Genomic DNA, 21502 nt, shown 5'->3' with positions numbered 1-21502 from the left:
TTCCTTTAAACAAGACGTCCAGTCTGTCTCAGCAGGACTAAATATCAAACCAGACATTTAATTACTAAATACAAAACACATTTACCCCCATATTTGGTCCCACGCATGACATCACAGGTGATGTCAGCAAGAGCTTAAAAGCAGGAAGTAGTTGGATGACAACATGGTGATTAAAATAAGCTAATATAATGTATAACTCCAAAAAACCCACTGAGGACTTATGTGACAAAACAATGTGTGTGAAAGCAGTACTACAGATATAAATTTAGATGTTATACTGATTAATCAAAGAAAACAAATTTGATAAGAAATACATCAAAGAGTAACAGGAACAAAATGTCACTTTGTGACGCTGACAGTCATGTGACAGAGGTGGTTCGAGCAGGTAATGAGAAGACTCAGACGGTTGGTTTCCCGCCCTTTTTATTAGCTCCTGCAGAAGACAATGTAACACATAATTTACCTTCATCTGCTCCCTCAGCAATGCAAAACAGCACTGTCCGATTTCATTATATTTCCCAAAATAAAGTATATAAATACATTAATTGGGTTTTACCACACTTACACAGATCAACACAATATTAAAGTTCTAACCAAGAGCCATTAAAATAGACAAGAAACTCTTCTTTTTCTCTTTTCTTTGTCCTAAATTATAACAACAAAGTCTGAACTTTCTCCTCTTCAAAACTTAAATTTGAAACAATAAAAACAACATTTAGAAGGACAAACAGCGGCGCCACCTGGTGGGTAAAATAAACAACTACGTGGGGGTCGGGTGATTAAACAGAGACAACGAAAATTATAACACTTAAGAAAAACAAGGCACATACCTGCAGAAGACAACGTAACACATATAATTTGCTGCACATTCTGCTCCTAAACATGCAAAATAACAGAATTTACACTCAGAAATAGACGCTAAAATCTCTGCAGCGCTACGTTGACTACATGACACCAAGAAAGTTAAATGAAAACATCTATTAAACTCATATTAGCAAAACAACACGAAACAGCTGCGTAAAATAAGAGTATTGACAGTAAACTATATGCATTAAATGTTACAACATTAACGGTTCTATTTAAAAATTCACAAACACAAAGTGGAACTAAGGATCATAAAGTGCCTTTTTTTTAACTCTGTTACAGTCATAAAGGTGATAATTCTACTTTATTATTATTATTGATTATTATTGAGGTGGTAGTCGGTGCTGGTGATGCACTGGAGAGCATTAGAAGTGTTCCTATTATTTTGTCCACTTCATGTATGTTAATCAACCATCAGATATTTGAAGCTGACAGAGGCGATGCTGTAACAGGCGTCAGGTCTGCTGGTGTCACATCCGCCTGATATCCAGCAGCCCATCAGCATCACCCCCGACTCTCTCTAATGAAGACTTATTGATTATCTGCCACCGTGTGTGTGTGTGTGTGTAGCTTCTTCTAGGTTGTGTGTTTCCTCTGCTTCTCTCCTCTCATGCAGATAATAATCTCAGTTTAAAGCTCAGTGACTCTCGGGGGCTGCTGGTTGGTTGCAGCGAGACGTTTTTTCCTCGTAGACGATGTTACTGACAGTTCGGATCGACATGAAACTCTCCTGGTTGAATCATCACAGCAAAGTCTCAGAGCTTCTTTGGTAAAAAGTCAAAGTTATGAGACTGTGGACATAAAAACTGAAGGATAATATAGTGTATTTAAATGTTTGCACTTGATATTTTGTGTCTCAGTGATTGTGATGCAAGCTGGAGACAAATTTCTACTTTTGTACAACAAAGTTGAACAATAAAGTTTTTTTTTTATTTAGATTTTTTTTAATTTCAGCAAGAAACATCCAATCACAGAGCTTCAAATTCTGTCACACGCGCCGCCGGCAACGAACAATTCTGAGTCACTTTGAGTGAATTCAGTAACCACGGCGACGCGCTTTGTTTACAACTTCAGCAACAAAGTGTTTTGAGTTCATGACGCTCTGATTCACACTTCTGACCGGCTTCGTCTCCATAGCAACAGCAGCCGAGGCTCATGGGTATTGTAGTATTAAGAGTCGTCCACAAAAATGACAGAAAAAACCTGAAAAAATGAATAAATAATGAAAGCTGGAGGTCAGAATATGAACCTGTAGGATGGTTACATCATCCAGGAGAGTCCTGAGTCTCTATGTTCATTATCCAGGAGATTATTTAATGAAATAATGAGGAAAAAGACGACAGAGTTCATGTTCACAAGTTCACCAAAGTTGAACTCAACACAAAAAATCTGTTTGGATTTACTGAAACCAGTTTTCTTTCTGGTGTTTCCCTCCAGTCATGAGTCCCGTTTCCACCCAAACGTGACGTAAACTTTAACCAAAATATCAGAATATCAATAAAAAGAAAACATGAATGAATGTTTGTTTCCATCCGGGACTGTTTATAGTGAATATTAACAGTAAACAGTGTCAACTGCAGCGAAGCAGAAACAGAAGATGTAATGAACAGTCAGAGCTGAAACCATGGAAACGTGACATCACTTCCTGGTGATGGAGAGCGTGATGACATCACAGCTTCCTGCTGCTGGAGGCGTTTTGATAGCAGCTGTGGGAGCCGAGTCACGTTTATGTATGTTTAGTTCAGTAAATGACATTTTGTCAAACAATTCATGTAAATTGAAATTACATATAAGTTACTGAATAAGTTCGTTAATAGTAATTTGTTAAAGTTCAGCTAATAATTATTTGATTTAACTGATGTTGATGTAAGTGTGATATTTTAAAGGCAACATTATTTAAGCGTTCTGTTATAACAGTGAAGTAGGTTACTGTCACTTTAAGAGACATAAGTCCCTTTTGTCCCAGTGGGGTGAACCTGTGGTTTAGTAAAGACCGAGCCACACGGTTTTCTTACCGTCGTACAGTTTGCTGATTAGGAGAACCTGACTTTGAATACTCCTGTAAGAAAATACTTGTTTACTTGTTTTATTACATTTTACATCGGAGTCCTGCGGAAGCTAACGAGTTAGACCGAGGTCCTCGTTGAGCTTCAACCAGCCACAGCAGCTGTGTTTCAGTTATACAGACACGTAGTGAACGCCGCCCAGAGAAACGTCTGCCGCCATGTTTGGTCTCTTCCTGTATGACATCATTTATTCACTGAATCTGTTTCATTCTGCTTTTATTCAAACATTAACTTCTCCACCTCATCCAAGTAGAAAAGCTTTTTATGATATTTCAACTTTTTGGGAGTTTCCAGCGTCTCTACTCACGTTTGTTTTATGAAATTAAATTTAAAAAAAACACATAAAAAGGATGAAGAGAAACACACTGCCGTCCTTCTTCATCTCCTGTCTTTACCGTAATGAAGCAGATTCATAAAACTCAAGTTGAAACATTGAAACAACACAAATTTGTGTTTATTTGTATCTTTTCTGTTTGACTGTAATCAGGCTCATGAACACACACACACACACAAACACACACACACACACACACACACACATCCAGCAGCTATATTTGACCATGTCATTAATCATGCTGCTGCTCACACAATGTGTTGATGTGTGTGTGTGTTGTGTGTGTGTGTGTGTGTGTGTGTGTGTGTGTGTGTGTGTGTGTGTGAGTGTGTGTGTGTGTGTGGAGGCGGTGGGAGGAGATTTAAAGGACTGAACCTGTAATTTGAACTGTCTTCCTGCACCAGCAGAGCTGAGACATGGTGTGGGGGGGTGGAGGTGGAGGTGGAGGTGGAGGGGGGGGGGGGGGGGGGGGTGATGGAGAGCTGTTTTATATGCTTCAGGGTGTTTGAGGTGCTTTCAGGAAACTGTGGGTGACGTCAGAGATGATCATTATTATCATTATTATCATTATTATCATTATTATCATGATTTTTTACAGTTTAATCCTCCAAATCAAACATCAACATCTTTAATCTCACATGCTCAGATTTCATATCAGGGTTTTAAATCTGGAGGCTGTCAGTAGGAAGTCACCAGATGAATGAAATATTATTTTTATGACGCATTTCACATCACTGCAACGCCCCCACCCCCCACCCCCCCACCCCCCACCCCCACCCCCCCCCCAAACAGAAAGAAGCAAGAATCTGTTTAACTAAGTAGAAGAACTACAGTAAGAATCAGTCTCCTCGCTGTCGTCTGTTAATGAAAGTCAGTTTCTTCTCCACTGGAGCTTTTGTTGCATTTTCAATGGAGTCAATTACACAAATGATACTATACAGAAAAACAGTGATTGCTGTAAATCAGCTTTTGTTGCTGACGCGTTCACCTGCAGCGAAGTGAAAAACAACTCAGCAAACATCAACATTTTATAGATCTTTAAAAAACATGAATTATGTCAGTTTTCTCTGATTTGACATTTGGTTTCTGCAATGAATTAATAAAAACTTAACATCCAGCCGGTGAGATAAAAACTGCAGAGCTGCTGGGTTTGTGTTTCCTGTAAAGAGTAAAGAGATGGATATGGAGGATATTTGACTGGAGGATCTGGCAACCTTGACTTCAAACTGTACAGCAGCAGTAGAGTCGATGATGATGATGATGATGATGAACGGACGTCACGTTTCAAACATCACAGAATTAAAAAGTTCTTCACTGCAGAAAACTAACATCAGTTAATATTAGATTAAAATGTCGGGTTTTAATTGTTTTAATTGACAAGACGTCATTTTATTACTGCAGGAGGAAAATGGCTCCGAGAGGAACAGTAACAGCTGATCTAATGATTATCAATTGTTGAAGAAATTTCACTCAAGTCCTTGTTCAAAGTTTGCTGTGGTGGAAGTGGTTTAATAGCATTCCGGAAATGCGGTGAGCATACTGACACAGAGCTGGTCTGATACAGTAGACTGACCCAGAGCAGAAGAAGTGGAGAGACTTTATACAGTAAAGATCAAAGCACCAAATGGTGAACAAAAGCTACAGTATGGATCAAGGTTGTGAGGGCATTTACATACAAGATCATGGTTTGCCAGGGGCACGTCGGGAGGGGTCAGATCAGTAGAGGTCAGGAGGGTGACTAACACATGATAAACAAAAGGGTAGAAAGGGAGGGCATTTACATACAAGATCAAGGCAAATCCAGGGGCAATACAGGAGAGGTCACATCAGCAGGGGTCAGGAGGTGGAAAGGACACCAACTTGGCATATGTTTGATCAAAAGAGTTGTCTCAGACGTTATTTGATTATCAGGTCTCCCAACTAAATGTGTTCTCCTTTGATGATTGAGTCTGCTTCCAAAGGGTATTCTTCTTCACAATCAATCCAACAGTTTATTAGTTGGAGGAAACTTGATTTGTAAAGAAACAGGACGGAGCTACAGAGACGATTTACAGCAGATTATTATTATTATTATTATTATTATTATTATTATTATTATCTGCAGGTTATTATACATTTATATTCTGTTCAAATCTATCATCTGTCAATTCTAAATATTTATTTTACTCTCAGTTTTTTATTGATAAATATATCTGCTTCAAATCAGAAAGAAATGACGATACGTCCTGTTTTTCTGTCAACAGATACATAAACAATAATAATATAAACGTTCTGCAGAGTCGAGCTGTAACGTGTGAACATGAGAGAGAAAAGTAGTAAAAGTACTAATACAGTCATGTACAAATACTCCGTTACAAGTAAAAGTCCTGCATGAAAAATCCTAGTTAGCTAAGCTAAGCTAATAGCGTGATGTAGTTAAAGTATTGCAGTAAAAGTACATAACTATTATGAGCTTGATTGCAGTAAACATAGTGGTACTTTTACGTGAATGTAGGATCTGAATACTTCTTCTACTACTGTCATGATGTGAAGTAATTCAACTATATTTGAGTAATAATGGTAATATATCAGTAAAGTTTGATTATTATCATTATAAAACTGTTTATCGTGATATTTTGTGTCGCTTTAATGTTCTGCTGATGCAACATTAGACGAGACGATTTCATCCACAAAGAGACTCAAAGTGTTTCACATAAAACATTAAAAGCATTAAGACAAAGTGCAAAAGAAATACATTATTATTAAAGGACATTTAAATACAATTAGAAATTAGCACCACATTAAAATGTGAGCGAGAAATCAGTGGAATTAATTCAGTTTAATAAAAAAAAAGAAAGTTGTGATAAGAGAGGAGAGTGAAGGAGGTGAGAGGATGACGAGGCCGAGGCGAGGAGAGAGAGAGAGAGAGAGAGAGAGAGGAAGGCTGTCAGACCTGAATGAAAGAGTCGGAGAGAAGCGAGGAGGAGGAGGAGGAGGAGGAGGAGGGCGGTGAGGAAAGGTTAAGGAGGACGAGACGAGAGCAGAGACAGGTACGCTAAAAGAGCCGTAAATGATGAATGGAAGAGAGAGAGAGAGAGAGAGAGAGAGAGAGAGAAGCTTTTTAAAAAGGCTTCGGACAGCGGCGGAAGATTGATGGCGGCGTGTAGTTTATGATAAAGAAAAAGAGAGAGAGAGAGAAATGGGGAGTTGAGAGAGATGGATGAGAGGAGGAGAGGTGCAGGGTTAAAGATGAAGAGGGAGAGATTTTTAGAGAAGTGTTGGAGAAAAACACAAACCTGTGGACAAACAGGTTTCAAACCAGTTAAAGTGAAGAATGAAAGAGCTGCGAGAACAATCGATGCTCCCATTTATCCAATAATCACACTGGAACCAGTTTAAAGGATGATTCTGGTTTATTTCAACACAAACACACATCAGCTCACATTCTCTTCTTCTTCTATCAATCTTCTGAAACTTTGTTTGATGTTTGCTCTTCGTTCGGATGGAAACCTGATTCATGAAGTCATCACATCACGTCAAGTTTCCGACCAATCGGCATCATGAATCCAGCTGCCTCGCCGGTTAGGTCGGTGATTGACAGATGGTTCATCCAATCACCTGCCAGCTGTTATTTGAAAGCGTCTTTTCTTTTCCAAACGGTTTCCATGACGACGTCTGGATGATACGTGATGCTTCAGGTTATCAGACTCTCGTTTCACGTCGAGCTGCAGCTGATGATTATTGTGATCAGCTGCAGCACTAAAGACCAATCAGCTGTTTGACCACCGAGCCTGGTTTACATTATTGATTTCTATGTGTGGGTGTATGTGACGTGCTGTCGTGTGAAGCTTTGTATTTTCTATTAAATGTCAGTAAATATTGAAAGATGATCGTTATAATTTGAAAGATGTTCAGTTTACCGTCATGTGTGACAGATTTAATCGTCTGGAACCAGCAAAAGTTTCATATTTTTCTTTTCAAAAAAGACTTGAATTATTATTTGATTATCAGAATGATTAATGATTATCTGTTGATTGATAAATTGATTGACTGATTGTTGCAGCTCTAGTTTCATGTATTGCATGTTTGTTGTGTTTTACACGTTCTCATCACTCATCAGTCTGTTTCCTGGAGTTCAGACGAATAGAACAAGAAGCAGCTCTTCTTCCTCTTCCTCCTCTTCCTCTTCCTCCTCTTCTTCGTCTTCTTTTTCTTCTTCTTCTTCTTCTTTTTCTTCCTCCTCCTCTTCTTCCTCTTCGTCCTCTTCTTCTTCTTCTTCTTCTTCGTCTTCCTCTTCTTCTTCCTCTTCTTTTTCTTCTTCCTCCTCTTCTTCGTCTTCTTTTTCTTCTTCCTCCTCTTCTTCTTCCTCTTCTTCTTCTTCTTCCTCCTCTTCTTCGTCTTCTTCTTCTTCTTCCTCTTCTTTTTCTTCTTCCTCCTCCTCTTCTTCTTCTTCTTCTTCTTCTTCCTCCTCTTCTTCGTCTTCTTCTTCTTCTTCTTCTTCTTTTTCTCCCTCCTCCTCCTCGTCTGTGTATACATACTCCTGATTGTAGTCACAGCTGTGCGTGCGTGTGCGTGCTTGCGTGTGAGTGTGTGTGTGTGCGTGTGTGTGTGTGTGTGCGTGCGTGTGTGTGTGTGTGTGTGCGTGTGTGAGTGTGGTGTGTGTGTGTGTGTGTGTGTGTGTGTGTGTGTGTGTGTGTGTGTGTGTGTGTGTGTGTGTGTGTGCTAGAACAGCAGCAGTGAGTAACAATATGAAAGAGCAGCTCTTACAGACAAATCTTCAGTGTGAATATTATAAATATCTGCAATAAATCTGAACACACACACTCACACACACACACACACACACGCAGGCGTTACTGACAGTGTTTCACCCTGTCGGAGGAATAATCAGAGGTCCTTGAGGAAGGTCTGAACGGGAGCAATAACCACCGAGCGAGGACGTGATCCATCACCGAGAGCCCGGAGAGACAACCTGCTCGGCCCGCAGGGACGGACACGCCGCCCCGAGCAGCAGCAGCCAGTCCACTTATTACCCATCAGGCTCTGCTCTCGTCTCCCAATTAAGACCTGCAGGCTGATGGGACGTCAGCGTGTCGCCCTGCGGTGACTTAAACTTCCCGAGGAGATCATCGTCTCTGATGTGCATCGTCCATAAACCTCCGTTCATCTACTTAGACTCATCACATGTTCAGGTTTCCTTCAGTATCACACTAATCACATGACTTTCAAACTGTAGCTCACAGCTAACTCACTGAATCCATCGCAACGTTATACCTCCTGTTTACAGCCCCCCAAAGCATCATGGGAGCTGTAGTTCCAACACTGGGAGCATGATTATCCCTCAAAGAGCAATAACAGAACAGACAAAATCCATGAATATGAATGTTTTATCTTTCCATCCACACACACAGATCTATTATCACTGTTTCAATTTGACTTCAGAGAACTTAATCTATATTCATGTATTTTGTATTTTTGGCATTTTTATCCAAAAAAAGAAAAAAACATCTTCTGCTGCAGATGCAGTTATTACATCTTTACTGAACTATAAACATCTATATGTGACATAACACATCAAAACAATCAAGACTCAGTTTTTCTATAAGCATGAATTGGTCCTCAGATGCAAAAGAAATGAATAAATAATAAAATACAATGAAAAAAACATGTAATGTATGTATTAATGTAATATTAATGTTCATATATTTATCCATAAGATGTAATTTAATGCTTGCAGCCTTTGCTTTAGTCTCTGCTCGCTGCGTTTGTATGAATCTGAATTATAATATTTGCACAGAGTCCTTGACCCACACATGCATACGTCCAGAGGAATATTGCATTAGTCATATGCGGCTGCAGCAGGAACACTGGTCCCGTTATGTAAATTCATCCGTACAGCAGCTGACCTGCAGCATCATGCAAACCTGCCGCTGCAGCTGCTATAATCTAATGATGAAGATGATGATGATGATGATGATGAGAGGCTGTTCTGTTCACAGCAACACCGACTGGACATGAACAGATGAGATAATCCTCATTATTCATCCTCTTAAACAGAACATTCACAGCCAAACGCATCATTTACATTAGTTTACAATATGAGGAGCAGCAAACTGCAAAGAGAGATCAGAGGTGCAGTTTTTTAAATTGATGTTATTCTTTAATTAACATGTTTCCACTGCTCATTACATGTTCCAACTGTGAGTCAACGTTGTTTTTATTTAACCGCCTTTATTCCCTTATTATAACCATGATGACAAAGGTCATTTAAACCCAAATCATGATGATTCTCAAACATTAACAAAGTTATTTTTGTGCCTAAAGTTCTTACTTTACTAACAGGTAACAACACCTGCAGCAGTGTGTCCTTACAGACACAAACATAAAACCATAAAAATACAATAACAGCAGCAGCAGCAGCTCATAATAACAGCAGTAATGCAACAGCAGCACAATCATAAACACAGATTCTACCTTTAGAAGTTTTTCTTCCTTGTTTTTCTGACAGAGAAATCCTTAATGAGGCTGGTAAAATCCAATTTACACAGAATATCACTTTCAGTGGACATCAGAGACAGGTGCTTCACTCTGTTTTGGCCCGTTGTGGATCTCCATCTATTTTTAACTAGTCCCAGTTTTGAAGAAGAAGGCTTCCCGCTGGTAAAGTCATAAATAGTCGGAGTGCTATATCAACATTTGGAAACACTGACTGTAGTTTCCTTCCTCTGAAAAAGTTGCAGCAGTTACTTTGCTGAAATGTCCTCGTTTTCTCTCATAAATTCTCTGAATTGTCCAACTTCGTCCACAAAATCTTCCTCCAGATCTCCTGCATGTTTCTTCTGGAGATCAGCAGCTTCTGTAGGAAGATCTCGGATGGAACACAAACGTCTGCAGAATATCTTTGATCCAGTTGATGATCAAGTTCAGTGGATGTAGCCTCTTGTGCCCTCTGTGCAGCAGCAGGTGAGGCCGTAATGGAGGGATCCATTGCAGCTGGGACGTGGCTATTTCCTGAGTTATGGTCGCAGTCAGCTTGGCTGGTGTCTTGGCTAGAGCTAGCTGCAGCTACAGCTAGCGTTAAGGATCCTGTTGCAGTTGTTTGACCAGCGTTCACCTTTAGCTGTCAGTCGTCCTGCTGTGGATCTTTGTCATGTTGTTGTTGACTAGATGAAGATTCAGTCGGTTTAGAGATTTTCTTTAGTAGATCTTAGTCATGGTGTTCTTTCCGCTGTTGTGCTCTTCATCATCTATCTGTTTAGTCCAATAGTCTCCATTTAAAGTGAATCAGCTGTTCAGACAACTATCACTGATTACTGAAGAAAACTCTGTTTTCTCTGGTTTCTAAGTGGATTTATGGAGGTTTATTGCTGATGGACATCAGAGATATGATTTCATGTCTGAGTTATGACTGAGAAGGAGGAAGAGTTTGACTCTCCAGTGCCCCCCTGAGGAGGCTTCTGGCTCTTTTTTTTTTTCTTTTGAGGAAATTTTTTAATTATTTTTTAAACGTAAATAGATGTGGAACAAAAAAAGGAATTATAAAAGTAAACCAAACACAGTACAGCCTGAATCATATCATATTGTCTCCTTTACCAACCTTCAGACTCCTCCAATAACAATAAATAATAATAATAATAATAATAATAATAATAATAATAATAATAATAATAATAAGCTACTGCTGACAGACAGGAAGAATTCAGAACACATTAACTAATAATTCATGAGAGTTCAAACCAGGAAGTGATCAATTAACATACAAACACAAGATTAGAAAACAAAGACGAAGGACAAGAAGAAACAAAAACTAAACAGACACACAGACGTAACCATGTGCAGATATGTAGACATGCTTCTCTAAGTAAAAATACAATATGGTCCATTTACAGCTTTACACATGAATCAGAATGATCCTTTTATGCTAAAATAACTAAAGTCTCTTTTGGCTTCATCCTGCTGAATCCTGCTGTATGTTGCACTGCAGATCCAGTTTGAAAGGGTCGACTGCATGTTCAGCTTCTTTTCTTTGTTATATGTTTCATCATGACGCTTCCTGCTGCAGTAATATTTGTTACATAATTGTCGTTACCGTAGTTCCTCCTGTTGTTTTATGGAATGACTCCTTCTCTCGCTGCTGATGGATTCAGCTTGTATGAATGTGATGGAAACCAGAAGAGAAGTTGTGTGTTGGACTTTCCCAGCGTTCCTCCTCCCACACTGAGTGGGATCTGTCATAATGAGTCCTCCCTCCCGTTAGGGAAGTCTAATTAATGGTTTTGTTTACGCCTCCGCTCGGCGCCCCGCAGACACACAAAGTCTTCAAACACAAGAAGATGTGAAAACCGCTGCGAGACGTGTGCAGACGCTGCCTTTAACAACAGTTCACTAATGAAAATGTGACGCCGCTTTTGAAATCACATCAAAGATGGAAGTTTGACTGAGGTGCACTTAGTTTTCTCTTTGTGGCTCCGCAGGTACGACACGAACCGAACGACAGCTGTACTTTAACTATTCAAGCTTTTGATAATTAATATCAGTTTAATTACTCAACGAGACCTGATCAGAAACTACAGCATGTGGAACAATATCAATATATTAAGATATATCAATATCAACAATTATTGTCATGACAACAAAGCTTATTGCTCACAAACTGGTTCACTGCATGTTCCCGATGAGAAGGATGAGGGTTACTGGATATATATATAGTAGTATGATGGTGATATGACAAAAAATAGATTTGCTTTTTAAACCTCTGTATTGTAAATTCACAAACTACTTGACAAATACTTCATAAACGTTATACTTTATGATATATTAGATGATATATTGATAGTGTAAACTGCAGCTAGTAGAATAATATTTGCATTTTACTGCCTCACTGATTGATGTTTGATGCTTATGGATTTATATCCTCATTACTGAGCAAACAAAGGAACATTTTGAGCACAGAAAAACATTTTGCAAGAAAATAAAATATATTTTGTACAGAAATAATTATCCCATAAAGAACAACTGAAGCTGAGCAAATAAATCTATTCTGTGCTTAATAAATGTGTTGATGTCTTTTTCACTCGCTTCAACATCTTCTAGCCAATCTGACGACTGGAACAGGTCATTCCTGATTGGCTGTTTTGTCTCCAATCAAATTGTCAGTATTACCAGTTACTAGGGAAGCACTGGAGGAACTGGAAGTAGCTCCAGCACCCAGCGTTACTGGTTTTTACAGTTTTAGTTTTATGAACTTTTATTCAATTATTATTAGTTTATCTCAGTAGGATAATAATTAACTTCTGCCATGTGTGCAACAGATAACTAAGCTAGTTTGTTACCTTAATGATTTCCAACATTATACAGTAATTATTAATGTTCTTTCTTTAAAGAAACACAATTTTAACTGAGCCTCGAATATTTCTTCAGCTCAGTAAAGATAAAGGGTCCTGATCTGAGTCTAATATTTACAGTTTATATCTGTTATAATATATAAATCCTGTCTTAGATTTAAATGTACAGACACAGTTAAATCATATTTAATGGAACTACTGGACATTAATGATTATAAAACCTGGTAAACAGGTTCACCAGCTAGTTTAGTTAACGCTTGTTAACTAAACTAGCGTGTTGCAGCTATCAAGACAGCTGAGTTATAATACATAAAATATAAAACCCAAAACTGTATGAATAATTACGAGTAGTTGTGGTGTAACTGCTTCCAGTGTTTCCCCAGTAACCAATAATACTATGAGCAGTCTAACTGGAGACAAAACAGCCAATCAGAAATGACCTACTCTCATTTTCTAATTGGCTGTTGAGTGAGCGCGCTCAGATACTGCGATACAACACACAGCCATTTATTGAGGACAAAATTGATTTTTGTTGGCTGAAATTAAATTATTCTTTAAAAAAATGGTTTAATATGATCGTGTCATGACAATAAAGGAGTTTTTTTTTTTATATTAAGTGGTATTAAAAATACAGATTTAAAAAAAAAATGTTTTTACCAACGCAAAATACTTGTATCAGTCCTGAGTTGTGTCTGCAGGGTCAGAGGTTCCCTCTGGCTGTATGTAGCCTGAGAGACAGAACCCAGGGAAAAACGTCTCAAAGCTCTGGCTGCTGCTTGTTAACGTTTTCTTCTTCTACACAGTAAAAACTGAAGGTTTCAGATGAACATATCAACCTTCTTTCATCTGGATGTTTCTGGTTGGACAGTCAGAGGACAGATTACAGAGATTTTAGGCAAACGTTTCTTATTTGCACATTAAAAATACATTTTTACACAAGATTTAATGATTTAATATGTTCATAAAGACATTCACATGTATAAAAACATGTTAACCTACATGTACTCAGCTATATATTGATTTTAAATAAGCTTATAAAAAGTCTGATGACAACATCAACAGAAGTACAAATAAAAAATAATGAAGGATGGAAAAGGAAAAAGCAACATTTTATATATATTTATGTTATATAAAACAATTATTCTCACTCTAGTCGTCCAGCAGTCGACACTGAACTTGGGAAGTTACCAACTTGGATGATATGTAAGTTTAAATGAAATAAAACACCGTCTGTATCTAAATGACAATTTAACCATTTAAAGGAAACAAGAAAGAAATATGTTTTGTTATATTAAAAGAAAACAATGGACAGAAAGAAGAAAAATTCTGTTTATTAGAATTTCAGGTTTAATCTGAGTTGGAATTAAAACCTAAAAACTCAGAATCAGCGTTTTGCTGTCGTAGCTGTCGTCATGGAGATAATTTAACTACTTTAATGTAAAAATTGATCATATTTTATAAACTTCTCATGTCTGAATGTAAAATCTTAACCAGCTGTTGTCCTCAGTAACTCCAGCTGTAAAACATAAATACTTAAAATAGATAATAATATATATAAATAATAGATAGATAAGAACCTCAAACTTTTACTAAAATACGAGACTTTGTCCTACTTCTGGAAGAGCTTTTCACTGGTGAAATTGATCCTCTCGCTTCTTCTTCTTCTTCAGGGGAAGAACTGGTACTGTGTGATGTAATATTAATTACAGAGCAGTTTTTTTTTTCGGTAAACGCAGCAGCAGAGCGGCTCACAGGAGACTGATGGCTTTTCCATTTAAGGAGATAAATCCACTTAACCTTGCCTGTGGTCCAGCTTTCACTTTTATCTACAATCTCTCAGCCTTTATTGTCCGATAACAGACAAAACAATAAGATTAGCTTTTCTATTTCCCCCCCTCAGATCACAGCGTCATCCTGCTGCGTCAGGCCTCCAGGAGTCTTTCTTCCTCTTCATCCTCCACTTGTTGGTCTTTTCTCCTTATCTCAGTCCACAAGAATCAAGTTAAAACTCCTCGAAATACAAGATGAGCTCACTGAAAACTTTAACCGGGGCAGATTTAATGAGTTAGAGGGCGAATGTACTTAAATTCACACAGCTGGATAGTTTATTCCAGAACATGCATCCTGTTTATTTGTTGATTGTATGTTTTGTGTGTAAAATCTGAATCTGCAAAGTAACAAGCTCGATGTTTCCCTCTGACATGTAGAAGCAGAGCGGAAGTATAAAACTACTGTTAACATTGTTCATTCTTTTACTTTTATTAGAGACCGAGCCCAAAAGGCAGAGGACTACTGTAAAACAGTAGTCCTCTGCCTTTTGGTTGAGGACCCTATTGTTTTTCGTGTGTTTGTTTGTTTGTTTGTTTGTTTCTTTATTATTACGGGACATCACACCTAAATTTGACCCCCTAAACATGCTCAAAAACTCACCAAATTTGGCACGCCCATCAGGTCTGGTGAAAAATTTGATAAAATGTAAAAATTAACTCCTAAAGTGCCAAAATGTGCTCTCTAGCGCCACCTATGTAATTAAAATGGCCGCCACAGCCCGTAGAAATGTCGTAGAGAGAACAAACCAAAACTCAATTATTTGTCTCATGAAGACCTACAAATCATACACTGACACCCCTGACCTAAATTCAACAGGAAGTCTGCAATTAGCCTTTCAAAATAAGACTTTGCCCCGATTTTGGCCCCGAATAAATGCTATCTTCCCCAAGGACGTTAATGGTATCAGCTTCAAACTTTAATAGATGACTTCTGACACTGTGCTGAAAAAAAGTTATTAAAAACTTGTTTGGATTTAATAAGCCCTGAAAGTTGCAGTGCCACATCACCCTTACAATGTAAACCAATGGGGAAACAATCTATGGGCATGAACTTTGTGTCAAACAGAGGCTTCTGATGTCTAAACTATAAGTCTGACCACTTTCAAACCTGTATCAATGGATTCACCACGAAATTTCCTACTAAAATATGATTTTTAATGTTAGATTTGACCAAAGTCATGGGATTTATGAGGAGATTTCACAAGAAGCGTACTCTAAAATCCTCCTCTCCAACTGCTCCTGGTGATGTCACTCCCTCAGTGCTGTGAAACATTCTGCAATACACACTCATTATAAAATCACAGGAGGAGCAAGAAAAGACTTTAAAACTCACACTCTAATATCTCAAAAACAATAAAAGATAGAAAAAACATGTAAATTCAAGATTTGTAGGTCAAAGTCTCGTGACTCATTTAAAGTTCAAATGAAGTTTGTATCTAAAACTATGTGGAAGCAGTTAATGTTCAAAAAGATGTGGGTTCACTCACACTCTCCATTCAAATATATGAGTATTTTTCTGTGTCCAGCTGTGGTTACTTATTGTCTCTACACACCTGACAGTACACATGTCAATCACACTTTCACCAGGTCATGTGAGTTAAAAGTCTTTACTTTTCTAAAAACAGACTTGATGAAAATTAGGAAAATTGTTTTACACACAAACTCGACACGACATGTCTCACCTTGCAGAAAATTCTCATCCTGTCAATCAAACTTTCAAAGTAAAAGCACACCACACTTGTAAGAAATATCCCTCATTTTTAAAAAGCAAAATGATCTGATCCCGACGGGCCAGAGTGCGAGGTCCCGACCAACACTGCTTGCAGCTTTAATTCCTCTTGTTACTTTAACAGTTTATTAAATAACTCTTTATATATAGATCTCAGCAGACGCTAACAGAGATCCTTCATGTACCTCGATATCGTATAAAAGTCAAATTGAGCTCTGTGTGACGGTTAGTTACTGATTGTTAATAACTTGTGTATCTTTTGAATGTCGTCTGCACATCATTTTATACATGAACGAAAACATTTGTGACAGTTTTTAGCTGCAGCTTGTTGTGTTTAATTCTGGGACAAAATACTAATAACCATAATAAAGATAAGACATTAAAGTGTAGATTATAACAGACAGAGGTTCACTTCCCTTCTAAATCTCCTCTGTTCTCGTTATAGTTTTGTATTACAGCATCAATTCCAGCATATCTGTGAAATGTTGACGTGTGTTTAAATGTCTCATTCTTTTCTTCTAATTTAACACATATACTAAAACATCTGCAGACATTAGGAGAGGAGACGGTTGATAAGGCCCGCTGCTTTGTTCCAGTTGGAATATAAAGTCCTGCTGCTTCTCTCTCTGAGCTCATCCCTGCTGCTCTGCTGTAAATGGCATACATCAGACTGTGACAGCAGGGCCATAACACATAAAGACAGTGGGGCTGAACTCTATGAAAGCCACTCTGGGAAGCCCATTACAGCACGGCCGAGCCTCTTTATGCATTCATCCCGGCCGATATTAGCCGGCTATTGGGTTCAGAGGGCCACGGCTTCGGATGCAAGTGCAATATACACAGCACATAAAACATTAATGGCGTGGCCCGGCTGTCTGCTGCGGCGCTGCGCTGCGGGTGAAGGGTGAGAACACACAGCGAAATAAAAAACAATCCTTCACCTGCTCATAAAAAGTGTCAAGAGTTTGGAACAGAAACAAATCAGGCAGCTTTATTTAGCCGGACACGAGCGGAGACAAGGACGCCGTCTGTTAAAAGACACGAAGAAGAAGAAGAAGAAGAAGAAACGCTAAACGTCTTTAAATCCTTTTTACTACAATTTAGTTTTTTAATCTTTTATTCAAACAAGAAATCTGATGAAGATGAAGAGAGATCAGCAACACACACACACACACACACACACACACACAACTCACACACACACACACAATTACACACAACACACACACACACATACACACATAGTTACACACAACTCACACACACACACACATATCTCACACACACACACACACACACACACACAGTTACACATAACACACACACACACACACACACAGACAATTACACACAACACACACACACACACACACACACAATTACACACAACACACACACACACATACACACATAGTTACACACAACTCACACACACACACACATATCTCACACACACACACACACACACACACACAGTTACACATAACACACACACACACACACACACAGACAATTACACACAACACACACACACACACACACACACAATTACACACAACACACACACACACACACACAATTACACACACACACACACACAGTTACACACAACACACACACACAGTTACACACAACACACACACACACACACACACACAATTACACACAACACACACACACACACACAATTACACACACACACACACACACACACACACACACACACACACAATTACACACAACACACACACAATTACACACAACTACACACAAACAATTACACACACAATTACACACAACACACACAACATACACAAACATTAACGAGCAGTAGTCGAGCTCAAGAACATTTTAAAATCATTAAAAGAATCATTTTAAACTGTAACTCGTTCCTTTAAGTACGTTTATTTGGAAATACTTTTAGTACTTTTACTGTAATGCAGTATTTTATATTGCTGTATTGATACTTCAGTAATAGACTGAGTACTTCTAAGATAAAATAAGTGTTTCTCTTCAGTTTTGTTTAAAGGTGTCGACAGATTTAAAGAGTTCATGACTCTTCCTCTCTTCATCCTCCTCCTCTTCCTCCTTCTTCTTCTTCTTCTCTCCTCAGCTGTACATCCAGACCACCACACTGACCATCTCCATGAACCTGAGCGCCTCCGTGGCCCTCGGGATGCTCTACATGCCCAAAGTCTACGTCATCATCTTCCACCCGGAGCTCAACGTGCAGAAGAGGAAACGCTCCTTCAAAGCGGTGGTCACGGCCGCCACCATGTCGTCTCGACTGTCCCACAAAGCCAGCGACAGACCCAACGGAGAGGCCAAGACGGAGCTGTGTGAGAACGTCGACCCCAACAGTAAGTCCTGACCAGAAAAACACAGCTGAGTAGAAAAAAAACACACACTGTATTAACTCTTCGGTTTCCTGCAGTCACATACAGACCGAGATAAATGAAGCGTAAAACTGGACCTGAAATCAATTGAGACGTAATAAAGCATGTTATTATTTTACTCACTCAGCCGAACGTTTATTTCACTTCCTGCACTGACTGGATCTCAGTGTGGCTGAAAGATGAGAGTAAATACAGCAGCAGATATTCCCTCAAAACACCGTAAAATACTTTACAATACTTTGATGCAGATTCATGTTTCAGTCATTATATAATGTTGTGTCTAGAATATTCAGATATATATATATCTTCATATATCACCATCTTTAAAGGAAAAGATCAACGTTTTAGGAGATGCTTTCTGTCAGATGTTCAGATTGATTCCTCTCTCATGTCTTTACTCTGAATATGAAGCCATTTCAACTGCTGAGGCCAGTTTATATTGTTGCAGTTATTAGTATTAAGAATATTAATCTTCAGGTTTAATTATCCAAATCATATTGTGTGATTTCATTTATATATATCGTTTGTCTTTGTTCAACCTTGAAGATGAACTAGTAGCCTGGAACCTGCTAACATATTAGGCTACATAATGTTTTTATTAATATAATATGAAATAGACAATTCTTTAATAATCATTTCCTGTCCTGATTATGCAACCCGGTCGCCAGAATAAAACGTTGGCGTTGAACGTTTCTGCAAACCACAGAAACATTGAATATCTACGTTTCAACACGTGAATTACGTATCATATCAACATTTCTACCTGTTGAATAATGATGTTTCATGGTGTGACATCGCTGTGGTTCAGGTCTGGTTAGGTTTAGGCACAAAGACCACTTGGTTAGGGTTAGGGTTAGGGGGAAGATCATGGTTTGGGTTAAAATAAAAAATACAATAAAAGCAGCTGATGTCTCACTAAAAAAACAGCTGAGAAAAACAGAAAAACAGCTGCAAATGTCCTGACGTCTCGCTAAAAACACCCGCTTCAGTCGGTTGAAACAGGAAGTGGACATTGGTTTCGGTTTCGAGGTGAAACTTACTAACCGTCCACCAGCCCCTCCTCCTCCTCCTCCTCCTCCTCCTCCTCCTCCTCCTGTACAGGAAAGATCAACTCATATAGATCACATGTGAAATGTTGAGATGATGCGTATTACATGTGTTGAAACTTAGATATTCAACGTTTCTGTGGTTTGCAGAAACGTAAACTGACAACGTTTTATTCTGGCGACCAGACTGGATTATAAACTGTATTCTCAGCATTCTCAGTCTCATTAATCTAGACTAGTGTAGGTGGTTGTTTCTTGACTTCATCCAGATGTTAGCAGCTGTACAAATGCAGGAAATTTGTTTTAAATTACAGTTTTTTTCTGGGGGAGAACACTCAGACCCCCACAGTTATGCTTCTTTCCAAGTTTCCAAGTTTATTTTAAAACATAACCAGTCGTCCTCGGTGAGGAGCAGAGATCTTATTCTGTGTTTTGAAGAAAAATATGTGTAACATCTGGAGTGTGTCTCAAACATGCTGCCTGATAAACAAAAAGTAGCAAAAAGAAAAAGTCTGATGAAAAAGGTGTTGCTTCATAAAGCCAGAGAGCCCCCCCCCCCCCCCCCCCCAGACACACACACACACACTACCCCCCCCCCATACTACCAAGCTGCAGTCAAACCCTGCAGACATGAGAGAGGAAACTTCTAACTCTGTGTCAGAAAGTCATTCGTTATTTTCCCAAAATAACAAACTTTTCCTACATTTCATTCATATGTACATGACCACCACCACCGCAGCAGCGGGGGGGGGGGGCACATGGAGAAAAAAATAACTAGTTCATGCTCTCAGTTTAGTTCATTTGTGTCACAGTCACACCTGCAGACAGTTAACCTGTTCTGTGTAGAGATGTATATATATATATATTATATTATATATTCTCTCGGTTGTGGAGCTTCCTGACTGATCAGTAAATGTCTTTATGTCTTTCTTCAAACTGCCGACTGGCAAAATACTTAAATCAAGAGCACACATTCGGTTTTTTTATTCTCCATGGCCCCTCCAGGCCTCCGTAGCATCAGTCATGTTTTAGACTTATAAACAGTTTTTATAACTCTGTCGCCTAGAAATTATGTTTGTGTGCTACGAATTTGCAAAATTACATTTTAATATAACATATCAATAGAAATGTTGTCAGTTATTAGATCTTATTAATCTTATTATTATGGGATCAATACAAATGGTAAAAAAATTAATACAAACACAACTGCAGGAGATAAAATGATGTTTTATGTGCAGAATAAATACAGTAAGTGAGCTCATTAACATATTACACATTTATATTTACATTATATTTATACTTTATGTCATCAGAGAGGAAACATTTCATTCAAAGAAAAGTTTACTGCAGATTAATGTCTGAACCTTTTCATGTTTTGGTGCTGAGCATCTTCTAAACTCTTCCAGAACAAAAACTCCACATTTCTGTGAGACGGAGATGCGAGGAGCGTTCACAAACATCATCACAAACATCTTTTTCTTTCAAGTCAAATTCAACAACAACAACAACAACAAAAATCAAAAAACATTTGCGCTCTTGCTCCACATGAAATCCCAACTGTAATATGTTTTTTTTTTTTTTAAAAAGAGCTTCAACCCGAATGCTTCCAGATATAAAAAAAAGCGCACAAATTGAAATTACATGGCTATGTGATCAAATTAGCATCTCGCAGCAGGATTCCCTTCAGGGCTCTGAGGGACAACTCACCAAATAATGTTTTTCTCCCCCGACAGGCTAATTTCATAATTTATCAGAGGTAAGAGCAAATTAATCTTCTTCTTCTTCTGCTTTGCTGTCCTGACATTGATCCATTTTGAGGAGATGAGGAGAGTCGGTCCAGAGAGAGAGAGAGAGAGAGAGAGAGAGAGAGAGAGAGAGATGAGGGGAATGAGTCTCAGAGTGGAGAGAACGTTAC

General features: G+C 38.5%; 1 protein-coding gene across 1 annotated transcript in view; it reads left to right on the top strand.

Moving 5' to 3' along the window:
• Positions 1-21502, top strand: part of LOC122981340 (metabotropic glutamate receptor 7) — a 325191-nt gene that overhangs the window by 296438 nt on the left and 7251 nt on the right. Inside the window, exon 9 of the mRNA XM_044350024.1 lies at positions 18259-18505. Coding sequence (XP_044205959.1) covers positions 18259-18505 — 247 coding nt within the window. The remainder of the gene's footprint in view (positions 1-18258; positions 18506-21502) is intronic.

The sequence above is a fragment of the Thunnus albacares genome, chromosome 4, assembly GCF_914725855.1.
Source record: "Thunnus albacares chromosome 4, fThuAlb1.1, whole genome shotgun sequence".
Lineage (NCBI taxonomy): Eukaryota > Metazoa > Chordata > Actinopteri > Scombriformes > Scombridae > Thunnus > Thunnus albacares.
This window is presented reverse-complemented; position numbering and strand designations above follow the sequence as displayed.